General features: G+C 43.9%; 1 protein-coding gene across 4 annotated transcripts in view; it reads left to right on the forward strand.

Moving 5' to 3' along the window:
• MTRES1 (mitochondrial transcription rescue factor 1) overlaps positions 1-12379 on the forward strand; it is a 37974-nt gene that overhangs the window by 24155 nt on the left and 1440 nt on the right. Inside the window, exons 2-4 of one of the 4 annotated variants that reach the window (XM_087443955.1) lie at positions 150-223; positions 7020-7501; positions 9145-9217. In XM_087443955.1, the coding sequence (XP_087300081.1) occupies positions 7032-7501; positions 9145-9217 (543 nt within the window). In that variant the 5' untranslated portion in view covers positions 150-223; positions 7020-7031. Of the gene's footprint in view, positions 1-149; positions 224-2609; positions 2789-3045; positions 4247-7019; positions 7502-9144; positions 9218-12379 lie in introns of those variants that run through there. The other 3 variants (XM_004422176.3, XM_014781143.2, XM_087443954.1) reach the window with 3 other exon arrangements.

Consider the following 12379-nt stretch of genomic DNA (forward strand, 5'->3'; position numbering starts at 1 on the left):
AAATGAATCTCAAAAATAAAGTGGAATGAAAAAAAGTATCACATTATTTATATTAAATTTTAAAAATTAAAAAATATCTCATATATAGAGTAGATATATGTGACATAATTAGAACTTGTTACATGTTTGTGTTCTTTGTGTGCTGGCAGGAATGATCTGGAAGAGTAACAAAGACTGATGATTCAGGAAAGAGGAGGGCCTAAGGACAAAGCTCCTTGAGAAGGTAAGAGGGGAGGTGTTCAGAGTGGAGGGATGGGGCTTTGTAATGGATTGCTCTTAAAATGTCTTTGGTAACTAGCTAAACTTGAAGTTTGGGATAAGTAAGGTGAGGCAGTGGAAAGGAACTTTCTTCTCCAGGTAATTTTTCTCCACTTAAACAAGCAAACAAATAAATAAATAGTAAATAAATTGTAAGAGAAAATATAAGAGAATAAAATCTAGCCCATAACAATATTCAGAGTATCCAAAGTGAGGCTGCTCCTCCTGCCTTAAAAAATAACTTTAAGCTCATCTACATGGCCCACCAAAAGCACTGTCTGATTTACTCATCTCTTTACTTAAGATTGAGTATTTGAGCTAAATTAAAAGCTGGAGCCTAGATTTGTAGGCTTAACTCCTAGCTCAATTCCCAGTGTCTTGTGGTCTGACCTAGTGCAGCCCGGTTGACTGAAATGGGAACTTAGTCCCCTAGGTGGTCTAAACCTGTGAAAACTACAATGCCCACAATGCACTACAGCAGGGGCTCCTGCCCACTGGGGAAAAGAAACAGGTTCCTGTGAAAAAAAAAATTAAAAATCATAAATATGTGTATACACACACATTACATGTTAATCTCACAGCAGTTTTATATGTTAATTACCATTTTAAGTTAAAAATTAACTGGATTCATCTAATGAAATGTTTATATTTTTAAAAGCCAATGACTAAATTGATTCTATGTAATCCAATACCACTGTATTCTTTGATCTCCTTCCATAATCACGCATAATCATACAGCAATTTTGTCACTTTATAATAATACTGATTAACCCCAGTTACTGGCAGATTTAACAATTTATCTGTAATCTTTTCCAAATCACACTAGTAAATGCAACTGTGTATCGCCTATATAAAATGTCAACAGTAGAAACTGAATTGATATAATACATAAAGTTGTATCACTTCAGCACTTGAAACAATTTGTAACTGCTTTTTCTTACTGCACAAACGCAACCAAGCAGCCACGTGTGAAGCAGTGAGCAAGCAGTGGAAAAGAAAGTGTACAAGTCTTAGAGCTGGTGCAAAGGACGGGAAAGAGATGAGAGGATGCTCTGAAAACAAGAAAAAAAAATCGTTATTTCTAATTTAACAGAACACGTATCCCCGTGAACGTTAATGTGAACATGTATGAAACAATGAAACAAATAGTCCCTTGGAAGTTCTTTTAATTTCTGGTTCATCTTTTTACATCACAAAAGGGCTGTTTCCACAAAGTCTACTGCTAAGCAGTATTTTTAGAGTTGGGTTTTTTCAGGATTTTTTTTGCCATCTAATCACCTACTGCCTGATCAGTAAGCTGGACAGGTATGACTAAGTTGATTTTTTTTTTTTTTTTTGCTGAGGAAGATTCGCCCAGAGCTAACATCTGTGCCAGTGTTCCTCTACGTTGTATGGGGGTAGCTGCCAGAGCATGGCTGCCCACAAGTGGTGTAGGTCCACGCCTGGAACTGAACCCAGGCCCGGAAGGAGAGCATGTGGAACTTAGCCTCTAGGCCACTGGGTGGCCCCTCAGTCCATCTTTTATTTTATTTTTTTTTAAATATCTTTTTTTTTAATTTTTTTATTCATTTATTTTTTCCCCCAAAGCCCCAGCAGATAGTTGTATGTCATAGCTGCATGTCCCTCTAGTTGCTGCATGTGGGACGCAGCCTCAGCATGGCCAGAGAAGCAGTGAGTGGGTACGCGCCTGGGATCCGAACTGGGGCTGCCAGCAGCGGAGCGCTGGCACTCAACCGCCAAGCCATGGGGCCCGCCCTCAGTCCATCTTTTAATTGCTTTATTCTTGAAAGGATGTTCTGAACTTCCCTTAATATTGTCAGTGAATTCTGGCACGAACATCGTGAGTAGATTTTTCTGGAGACAACGTCTATCAAGTCTCAAAGATGTTCTAAGGGGTTGGTGATCCCCGAGAATCCAAAGCCCACTGCATTAGATAAGCTCTTTTCAGCCACGTGGAACCACGCGACGCTGGCTTCCGGGCTCAGCTCAGAGCCTGGCCTGTCCTGAGGCGGCTGTCCCCGCGCAGTCCTCCGAGGCGCGGCTTCCAGCAGGGGTCGCTGTCCCGCCGCCGCCGCAGCCGTGCGCCCCGGCCGGCCCGCTCTCCCCGCGCCGGCGCCGACGGAAGGGGCGGGCCCTGGGCGGGGCGGGGCCTGGAGGCGGGCGATCGGCGGGGCTGCGGGGAGGGGGGGAGGGAGGAGCGGCCTTGAGGTACAGGTAACTGTGCGGCTTTCTGACGCCCCTCACCCGCGCTCCCTCTGTTGTTTCACCGCGCGCACCTGTAAAATACGGGCGCGGCGAGCGCCTCTGCCCCGCCCGCGCTCCTGCCGGGTCTCCACGTGACTCTCCAGCGTCCTGCCCCGGCCGGGCCACCTCGGGACGCCCCGTGGACCAGGGGGCTGCAGGGGTCGGGAGACCCCGGCGGGCCGAGGCTCTCCGCCGTGGGTCCGGCCGCTACTGCTGGCTGCAGACGCAGACTGGGAGCTCGAGGACGGAGGTGTCCAGTTTCCCTTGACCTTGGGGACGCGGGAAGGTGCTCGGCCCGGGGGGGTGGGGAGGGAGCGAGGGGAACCCGACCCGGTCCCAGCGGGCACTCCGCCTCTGAGGTCTCCAGGAGAAGGGAGGATTTTTAGTTGCAATAGATCTAAAAGCAGTTGGACTAAGTTCTCCTTACGGAGTAGGGAACAGGCTCGGGAGCCTGGAGCGAGTCCCAGTGTCCCGCAGGTCAAGGACAGCGTTGCCTCTGTAGCGCAGACTTTGCTTTTCTTACAGCCTTCGGTTAGTTCACAGCTTTTATACTTCTCCTGAACATCTCACCCGAAACCTCCGCGATGATCCTCCTACTCATGTCCACACCGTCGCCAAAGAAATCTTTTAGAATGCGCTCCTATCGGGTCACTTCCCTACTTGAGATCTTTCTGTGGCTCCCATGCTCTCTGGGTCAAGTCCAGACTTTGGTATGCAAGGTCCTTGGAGATCTACCCTCTTGCCCATCAATCCAGCCCCATCTTTGTTCTTTTCCGGGTTCATTCCAAGGGTTCCAGTTCTCTTGTTCAACTTTCATTCCACAGTATTTAATTAAGCACTTACCATGTGCTGGGTACTATTCCGGCCACTTGGGATTCAGCAGAGGAAAAAAATATAGGTGAAGATTCCTACCCTTGTGGAGTTTATATTCTAGTAGGGGAGACAGGCAAAAAACGAAACAAAACAGTAAATTATATAATAGCTAGTAGTAAGTGCCATTGGGGAAGAGAGTAGAGCAGAGTAAGGGGAGATTGGGAGGGCAAAATGCCTGTTAAATGGAGTTGGAATGAGTAGACCTCATTGTGAAAATGAGTTATCCGTGCAGATAGATATCTGGGGTGAGAGTGTTCTAGGCACAGCTGGAACAAAGGACTCTACCCAGAAATGTGCCTGTTGGTTATGCAGAGCATCAGGAAGGCCCGTGTGGCTGGAGCTGAGTGAGCAAGGGTGAGAGGCAGGAGATGAGGTCAGAGAGGAAATGGAGGGGCCAAAGGTAATGCTTGGCTTGACATTTTGATTATGTTTATTGTATTTACATGTGAGTGTGATTTTAAATAGTTATTTTGTGCTAGTGAAAGTTTCGTCGTGTAGGTAAATATAATCTGTTTGTGATGTATGCAGAGAGCAACATCGTATCCAGGCATTCCTCCTAGGAGACAATGGTGTGGCGTAAAGGCAGAATTTTGGGGTGGAGAATGTGGGAGTCCAGGGACTGACATAGAAGCAGGGCTTCCCTCCCCCAGGATGTCTCCTCTTAGGACTTCTTCCAAGTAGGGGTGACAGTTCTCCCACTCCTCTATTCCTGTCTGTTTTTGCAGTTGGTAAAGGTTAGCTTTTGTTCAAGAGAAGAGGAGAAAATAAATGTCATGGTGTGGCAGAAAGAGCAGTGGCCTTGGAGTCAGAAGTCTGACGGGCAGTTCAGCGTGGTGGTGAAGAGCCTCAACTTAGAAGCCAGAGAGCCTGGGTTTGAATCCACTTAATATCTGTGTGACCGTGTGACTGAGATGGGCTTTTTGGAAGGAATAAATAAGTTAATATGTAGAGCAGTGCCTGACCCATAGTAAACAGTGAGTGTTAAGAAGAGTTGGCATTGGAATCCTGGCTGTATGACTTAACAAATTGTTAAACTGCTCCAAGTCTCATTTGTACTTTTCTGTAAAATGAGGGAGCTGCACAAAGTTACCCCTGAGAGGCTGCCCTTTTCGTCTCTGCAGACACATATGGCTTTGGGGTATTGTTAATTGGAGTGGAACATGCAGCCAGGTCCTGAGCTCCAAGGCACACGTATGGCCTTTGGCATGATACCTGATAGCAAAACATAATTTACTGAAGTTATTCAGACCAGTGTTTTCAAACTTTTTTTGTTCTCCACAGTAAATACATTTTACAAGGTGACCCAGTGTGTGTGGTTATAGGTATATATGTATATGTGTAATTGTAACAAGAGTCTCATGAAGCAATATTTACTCTTATTATATGTGATGCACTGTAATATTTTCTATACTCTACAGTTGTAGTTCTTAAAAAGTAAAAATTTTAATAATGGCTCATGACCCATAGTTTGAAAAACAATGACCTAAAGATAGGCAAATCCTCATTATTAATACCAGTCTTCATCTCCATAACATGAGCATCTTATAAAGCAGTCTGGTCCAGGCCCAACAGCAGGTGGTGATTTCAACCATAGGTGTCTTGGCCCATAACTTAAACATCACCTGGATAAAGTCTTGTGCGTGTGTGTGTGTGAGAGAAAGAGAGGAAGATTGTCCCTGAGCTAACATCCGTGCCAATCTTCCTTTGTTTTGTTTGTGGGATGCTGCCACAGCATGGCTTGATGAGCGGTGTGTAGGTCCACGCCCAGGAGCTAAACTCATGAACCCCAGGCTGCTGAAGCAGAGCACACGAACTTAACCACTATGCCACTGGGCCGGCCCCTCACCTGGATAAATTCTTATGAGTCTAGAACTTAGGCCCACCACAGAATTCCTGAGGCTGATAGAGAACTCTGGCCACTTATAGTTAACCTTCCTGTGTGTTTTGGGTGGGTGGGAGGGTACGAGAGGCTCTGCTTATGAGTGAATTATTTTTCTTAAAACTTTACACTGTGAGGAAAATATGCCAAAATGTTAACAGTGGTTATCTTAAGAGTGGATTATGGGTGGTTTGAGTTTTCTTTATATATTTTTATAATTTTCTACTATGAAAATATATTTCATATATAATCATTGAAATCTCCTTTTTCTTAAAAAATTATGGTAGTAATAGTGGCAATTACTACTAAAAAGAATTCTTACTTGGCAAAATAAAGGATAAAAAATATCTTTACTTGGCAAAATAAAAAGTAATCCACCATTAGGTAACTTTTTAAAAAGTTATTTTGTTTGTGGTGATAGATGAAATGCAAAGTCTGGGAGCTACTGAACTATACTATTTTCTTCCTTTATCCCTAATTATAATAAAATTTAAAGTTCTTTCTATGAATGGTTATTATTCATTCTCTATTAAATTAGATAGAATATGTGTAAAAGTAATTTCTTTCAATATATCTCTTTAAGGTGCTTCAGGTAGTTTCTAGTCAGTATTTTAGAGTACTCTATGGATTTTATAGCATTTAAAAATTATTTCAAATTATAGTAATATTGAAAAACAGCCCTTAAATTGAGCCTGCTTTGTTTCTCATTTAAGACTCATGTTGGGGTCCCAAGAGCAATGAGATACAAAGTTGAGCTTGTGTCTATCTCATTCATGCCAACAGAAATAAGGCCCAAAATGTTAACAAATATAGCTTGGAAGTAGCTACCTATGTGTTTTTGAGTATGCTCACAGATAACTGCTGTTGTCAGCTTTGTGATGAATGGAAAGTAGGAAGGAAAAGTCAGGCAAATCATTATCAAATCAGTCTGCAAGTATAGCCTTGGCACAGAGGAAAGTCATCTGCAGACTTGAAGCATGAGGATATTGACCATATGGCAGCCCTTCTTGCATTACTAAATCATGGTCTCTAAAACCATCTCGATGTACTTGGGAAGGTCTGCCACCATCATAATAAGATGATTTCTGCTGTCTTTGAGGTGATACAGGAATTGGTTGCTCTCTGGCATGTCAGCACCTCAGTGCTTCAGGAAATAGTTACCTAGTTTGTGGGTCTCCAGGCCCCTTCCTTCTCTGCTAGTTAATGCGTCTGTTAGACAGTGGGAAGAAGATGTAAAAGGAGGTAAAATGCAGATCTGTCAGTTTGCTCATTCCTGGCTCTGATTTGCTGGGATTCGAGGTTGAAATAAAGTTTAGAGCTTCACTCTGGGTTTTATGAAGTCATGATCCAGTGTCCTTGAGCAAAGTCAGTATTGTAAAGATGTAACGTATGTCAGTAAATAGTCTTTCTCCCCATGAAATTTTCGTTTTTTAAACAAATCATTGAGAACTATTGTTAATATTTTTCAGTAGCAGTCAGTACCCAAGCTAATTTGGGGGATGAAGAAGAGTGGAACCAATGTTTTCACACACATTAGTATCTAACTCAACCCTCCTGATAACCCTATGAGGCAAGCATAGTAATTACAGCTGGAAGACTCACCATGGTACAGTGCGTGGCCGTCGGTACGTGGAGACCAATAAGGCCTTTTGTAGGGAGAGTAAGTACAGGACTAGATAGAAAGTGTTTGGTGTGTGTGGTTTATGCTGTAAGAATGTCAGGACACTGCAGTTGTGAAATAAAACTGAATTATTGTCTGTTTCAGGTCGTATGCACCATGGCTGTGGCTAGTGTCAGATTGCCCACCAGTGTTTTAAGAAAGCCAGATGCTTGGATTGGACTCTGGGGAGCGCTACGAGGGACACCTTCACATAAACCCTGTGCTTCCTGGAATCGATACCTATATTTTTCTAGTACCAAGTTAAATGCATCAGATTATAAAATGCTTTTCCATAACATTTTCTCCCTGAGACTCCCAAGGCTTTTAATATCTCCGGAATATATTTTCCCATTTTCCATAAGACTCAAAAGTAAGATAAGCTCTAAAAAATCCACAAAAAAGACTCTGCAAAAAGTTGAAGATGAAGAGGTCTCTGATGAAGAGAGTGACCATCATGAGATGAGCGAGCAGGAAGAGGAGCTCGAGGACGACCCCAGTGTAGTCAAAGACTATAAAGACCTGGAGAAGGTAGTGCAGTCTTTGCGGTATGATGTTATCCTGAAGTCAGGCCTCGATGTTGGACGAAAGTAAGTATGATGTGCGTTTTATTAGAAAATCACTTGTCTTGTTGGTGATTTTAATGCAGCATTCCCAGTCACTCATATTATAGTGAAGAGTAACCGTAGATATGAAAGGACCTTATGGGTGACCTGTTTCCCTTATTTCATTCTATAGATGAGAAACTGATTTCCAAAGAAGTCAGGTGACTGTCTGCAATTCCCATGTGCCATATTTCCTTGATTTTAAGACACAATTGACTATAAGACGAACCATTGATTTAATAACAACTTTTTGAGGAGACAAGGCCTCACATGTTAGATATATATAGCAAGCATAAAATGCACCTGGGTTTCACAAATGCAACAGCGTGAGAAGGTACCCCTTAGAATCAATGGAAGCAGTGTAACGTGGTGATGAAGAATGCAGGCTCTGCAGCCCGACTACTGGGGTTTCAATCCTGGTTGTGTGTGTGACCTTGGGCAAGTTACTTAAAGTCTCTGTGCTTCAGTTTCCTCATCTGTGAAGTCTATAATAGAACCACTTTAGAAGGTGGTTGCTAGGATTAAATGAGCATCTCTCTATCTAAAGCATTTATAACAGTGCCTGGCACATAGTGGGTACTCAATATATGTCAGCTATTACGAAAAGAATACTGTGTGTGTTCATATATAGTGCACAGAGATATTAAGTGTAACTTTCAGGATTTCTTTAAGATTCTTGTTCTTTCTCTGCTAGACTACTTATATGAGAATAGTGACCCTCGCTGTTCATTTGTTCCTTTAGCAATCATTGTGTGTGCAAAGTAAGAACTGTGGTATGAATAATAAATTCAGAAGGATTTCCTTGGGTAGTTTGTACCTTTATGACCTGATTTAGTGGCATAGTTTAATTTTTCAATCCATGAAGCTTAAGGACTCATAAAGATGACTTTGAGTCCACAGCACCCTGATTGAGATTTGTTGAATGTTCTCTAAAATCTGGCAAACTAGTAAGGAGGCCTCTCCCTCTCCCAGACTAGTAGCTGTTGCTGTTATTTTTAAGCAGAACCCCAGATGTCAATCACCTGGAGTCACAGCATCAAGAGGAAAACAGCGCTGAGTTTTGTCTGCACCCTCTCCTGGTCTAGTTGCCCCAGTGATTCAACTCAGAGAGATCAGGAGCTACTGGATTGGAATTTCCCCAACCTCAGTGCAGACTAACAGAGAATTTCTTAATGGCTTCACCATACATGGGGTGCCTGGTTTTTCTCTCGGAGCTGAGAGGAAGGGAGTGCCCACTGACCTTCGCTGTTGTGAATTATGGGAGCTACCATCTCGCAGGCAGTGGCTGCATAGGGAGTCCGGTGGAGTACCTCAGGCCTGTCCTGAATGGGGCTTGGTGCACTGCTAAACCCTCTGGGAAAGCCCCCATCAGAGGACTGACTACGTGCCTAATAGTACTCGCAGAGCTTTGCAGCAGTTCAGCATCTGTTCGGCAATGCTCCTTGATCTCCATGGTTTAGATACATGTGGGAGCAGCTGACTTGCACTTTCCCGGCACCCAGAATGGAGATTTTGTGGGGAGGTCAGTCAGTGTCAGAATAAGCATTAATGGCAGGTGTTTTTCTCAAATTGTATAATTGTTTTGAATATATTTCTATTTTAAAGCACTTTGACTTTTTTTTTTATAGCAAAGTGGAAGATGCATTCTACAAAGGTGAACTCAGGCTGAATGGGGAAAAACTATGGAAGAAAAGCAGGACGGTGAGAGATTACGACAGCCAGATATTTTTGTCTGTTGCTCTGCCAGTACTCAGTGCTGCCCCAGTTTCCCCTCAGGCTCCTTACTTGGGGCATCAGTGGCTCCTTGTGTATGTCTGTCTTGCCCTCTCTGAGGTCCCCTGCAGCCCTGGTCACGTTAGTGAGAGTCACCGGCCAGCCTCAGTCACACAGACTGCTGCTCTTTTGCAGCCTTAATGACTTTGAGATGAAGCTTCTCCTTTTTCTTTAAAATCTTAAGATAAGCCACTATCAGAACTGACAAAAATCCGGTAATTAAACTTCCGAGTCATTAATGTTAACCCCCATGAAATCATAGTAATTAGGCTAAAAAGAAACATCTGATCAGTGTAGAGGTTTCCTTGGCCTGCTGTTACCTGAGCAGATATGTAATTCTGTTCAGCTCAGGTGTGCTCCCTGAGCACTTGCTGGATGCACTGCTCTGGGTGCAAGGCAGCTATCAAAAAGGAGGTATTATATTTTCTGACAGCTCCATATTAATACTATTATTAAGTGAAAGAAGTCAATTATAAGAAAATGTATTTCCAGTATCCATTGTTGTTAACAATAAATCATATATATAAATTGTGTTAAAAATATGTATTTTTGTAAAAATAAATTACATATATTCATACATCTAGAATTAAAAGATTAATATTACTAGTATTCCCCTTTGGGGAATTATGGGTTATATTTTCTTTATGCTTTTAATTTTCTGAATTTTTTACGAGTATGTATCACTTTCATAATTGGAAAAAAACGATAGTAGAAGTTAACAAAACACCATAAAAACATCTATGACAGAGACCCTTAAAAAGTTTGAAAACAGAGATATACGAGGCATTGGCAGACATACTCTAACTCTCAGTCAGTGTCCAGAGAACAAATGTTCCAGGAAGTTGGACACATTTTGGAGGCTGTTTTTAAGATTCTTTCATATTTCAAAACACCTCTGGGGTTGGAGGACCAGAGCTGCATCCTGTTGCCCTGAGACATGGGAGGGTGTGAGCCATGGGCCCGTGGACCTGGGTGCATGCTGAGGCCTTCTTCAGAGTCCCTGCTCCCTGGGATCAGACACGTTCTTGTGGCTAAGTGGACAGAAAGAGGGGGACTCCCCAATGCTTGTTGCAGCTGCCACATCATGAGGCCCACGATCCCCTGACGGCACCTGACCCTGCAGGTTCAGATTGCGGTGTCAGGCGCTGTTCAATGAGCTTCAGGGAATCAGGCTCTCCAGACACGCATCTGGAGATCAGGCCCTTCTAGTCCCTTAACTACCTTTTCCTGGTTGTAACCCTGCCCTCTCCTCGGCTGCAGTGTTCCTAAGACAAGAACTGTTCTTGGAGCGCGAGGCCTCTGTGCCAGGGCCTCATTTACAAACACTTCAAGTCTGTTTTTATCCCTCTGCTTTGATATATTAACTACAGCGTAATTGCTGCTTCTTCATTCTGCTTTGGGTGTTCTGTGTCTCGGCTGCCTTCCAGATTTCTCCTGAGGGTCAGCAAAGGAAGGGGCCAGTGTTAACACTTGGCTGCCTCGTTACTAGGAGCACTGGTAGCCATAGTAACTGCAGCTAAGGGGAGATTTGAAATGTAGATATTTGGAACAGCCCCTAATCCCAGCCAGTTTTGCTTTGTGTCTGCTGTGCCATCTCCCACATTAAAAAGGACAGGGCCTTGCAGGGAATAAAGAACACTCCTCTTCCTTTCCGTGGCCTGCTCTGTGGGGCCCATGCCCAGCTGCCGGCCGTGAAGGGTCAGGGGCTTGTCTGATGCCACAACTCTAACCCTGGCTGCCCGTAGCAGATCACAGCTTCTCTGGGAGCTGCAAACCAGCTGGGGCCACAGTGCTGGACGTGCCAGGTAGCTGTTGACTTAAACAGGCTGTAGGGAGCCCAAGTGTGGGGATCAAAGCCTTAGTGAACTCACCTCTCCCTGGGATTGACTGGGCAAGGGAGAAACCTTCCTTCCCTATTCTCTGCCCTAGAAATAAGCCGCCAAAGGGATCCGCTCTTCGGCTACATGTTGCCTGCTCTTTTAAGGGGCAGACGTCACGCACAGTATATCTGTGAAAGGATGCACAAGAACCGATGCCTTTTCTTTGTATATCCTTTTATTTATTTATTTTCATTAATTCATTAATTTTTATTTTTTATTTATTGATTGATCGATTGTGAGGAAGATTAGCCCTGAGCTAACATCTATTGCCAGTCTTCCTCTTTTTGCTTGAAGAAGATTGTCCCTCAGCTAACATCTGTGCCCATCTTCCTTTATTTTGTATGTGGGATGCCACCACAGCATGGCTTCATGAGTGGTGTGTAGGTCCCCACCGGGGATCTGAACCCACGAACCCTGGGCAGCTGCCGAGGCGGAGCACTCAAACTTAACCACTATGCCACTGGGCCAGCCCCTGTATATCCTTTTAAATTTTGTATCGTGCATATATTACTTATTAAAAAATGAATTTTAATGAAACAAAGTTATGCCAAAAAAGGTAAAATGGAGGTCCCAAGCCTTATATTCCTGGACATTGATTTTATTTGTTTTGTTTGTTTTGTTTTGTTTTGTTTTGTTTTGTTTGTGAGGAGAACCAGCCCTGAGCTAACATCCAACGCCAATCCTCCTCTTTGTTGGTTTTTGGTTTTTTTTGTTTGTTTGTTTGTTTGTTTGTTTTTTTGCTGAGGAAGACTGGCCCTGGGCTAACATCCGTGCCCATCTTCCTCTACTTTATATGGGACGCCGCCTCAGCATGGCTTAACAAGCAATGCCTCGGTGCGTGCCTGGAATCTGAACCAGCAAACCCCGGGCCGCTGCAGGGGAGCGCGTGCACCCAGCCACTCGCACCACCAGGCCGGCCCCTCCTGGACATTGATTTTAAATGTCCACACAGTTGGGCCAAGTGGTCATTTTTTTTTTTTTTTTTAGTTAAACCCAACAGAACTGCAGGAGGATGACCCCCACCCACCCCAGGGGATGCCTGGGTCAGCCCATCCTTTAACCCTGGGGGAGAAGCAGTCTTCATGCCTAGCTGTGGTATGAGCCTTTCTGCTTCTCAGCCCAGAGTGGACAAAGTTAATGGTTTAAAATCAGACCCTGCATGAGTTTTACATCCAGCTACTCTGGGTCACCCCGATTGACCAGTGTGGCG

Source organism: Ceratotherium simum, chromosome 19 (genome assembly GCF_057802395.1).
Source record: "Ceratotherium simum simum isolate JZ-2026a chromosome 19, ASM5780239v1, whole genome shotgun sequence".
NCBI lineage: Eukaryota > Metazoa > Chordata > Mammalia > Perissodactyla > Rhinocerotidae > Ceratotherium > Ceratotherium simum.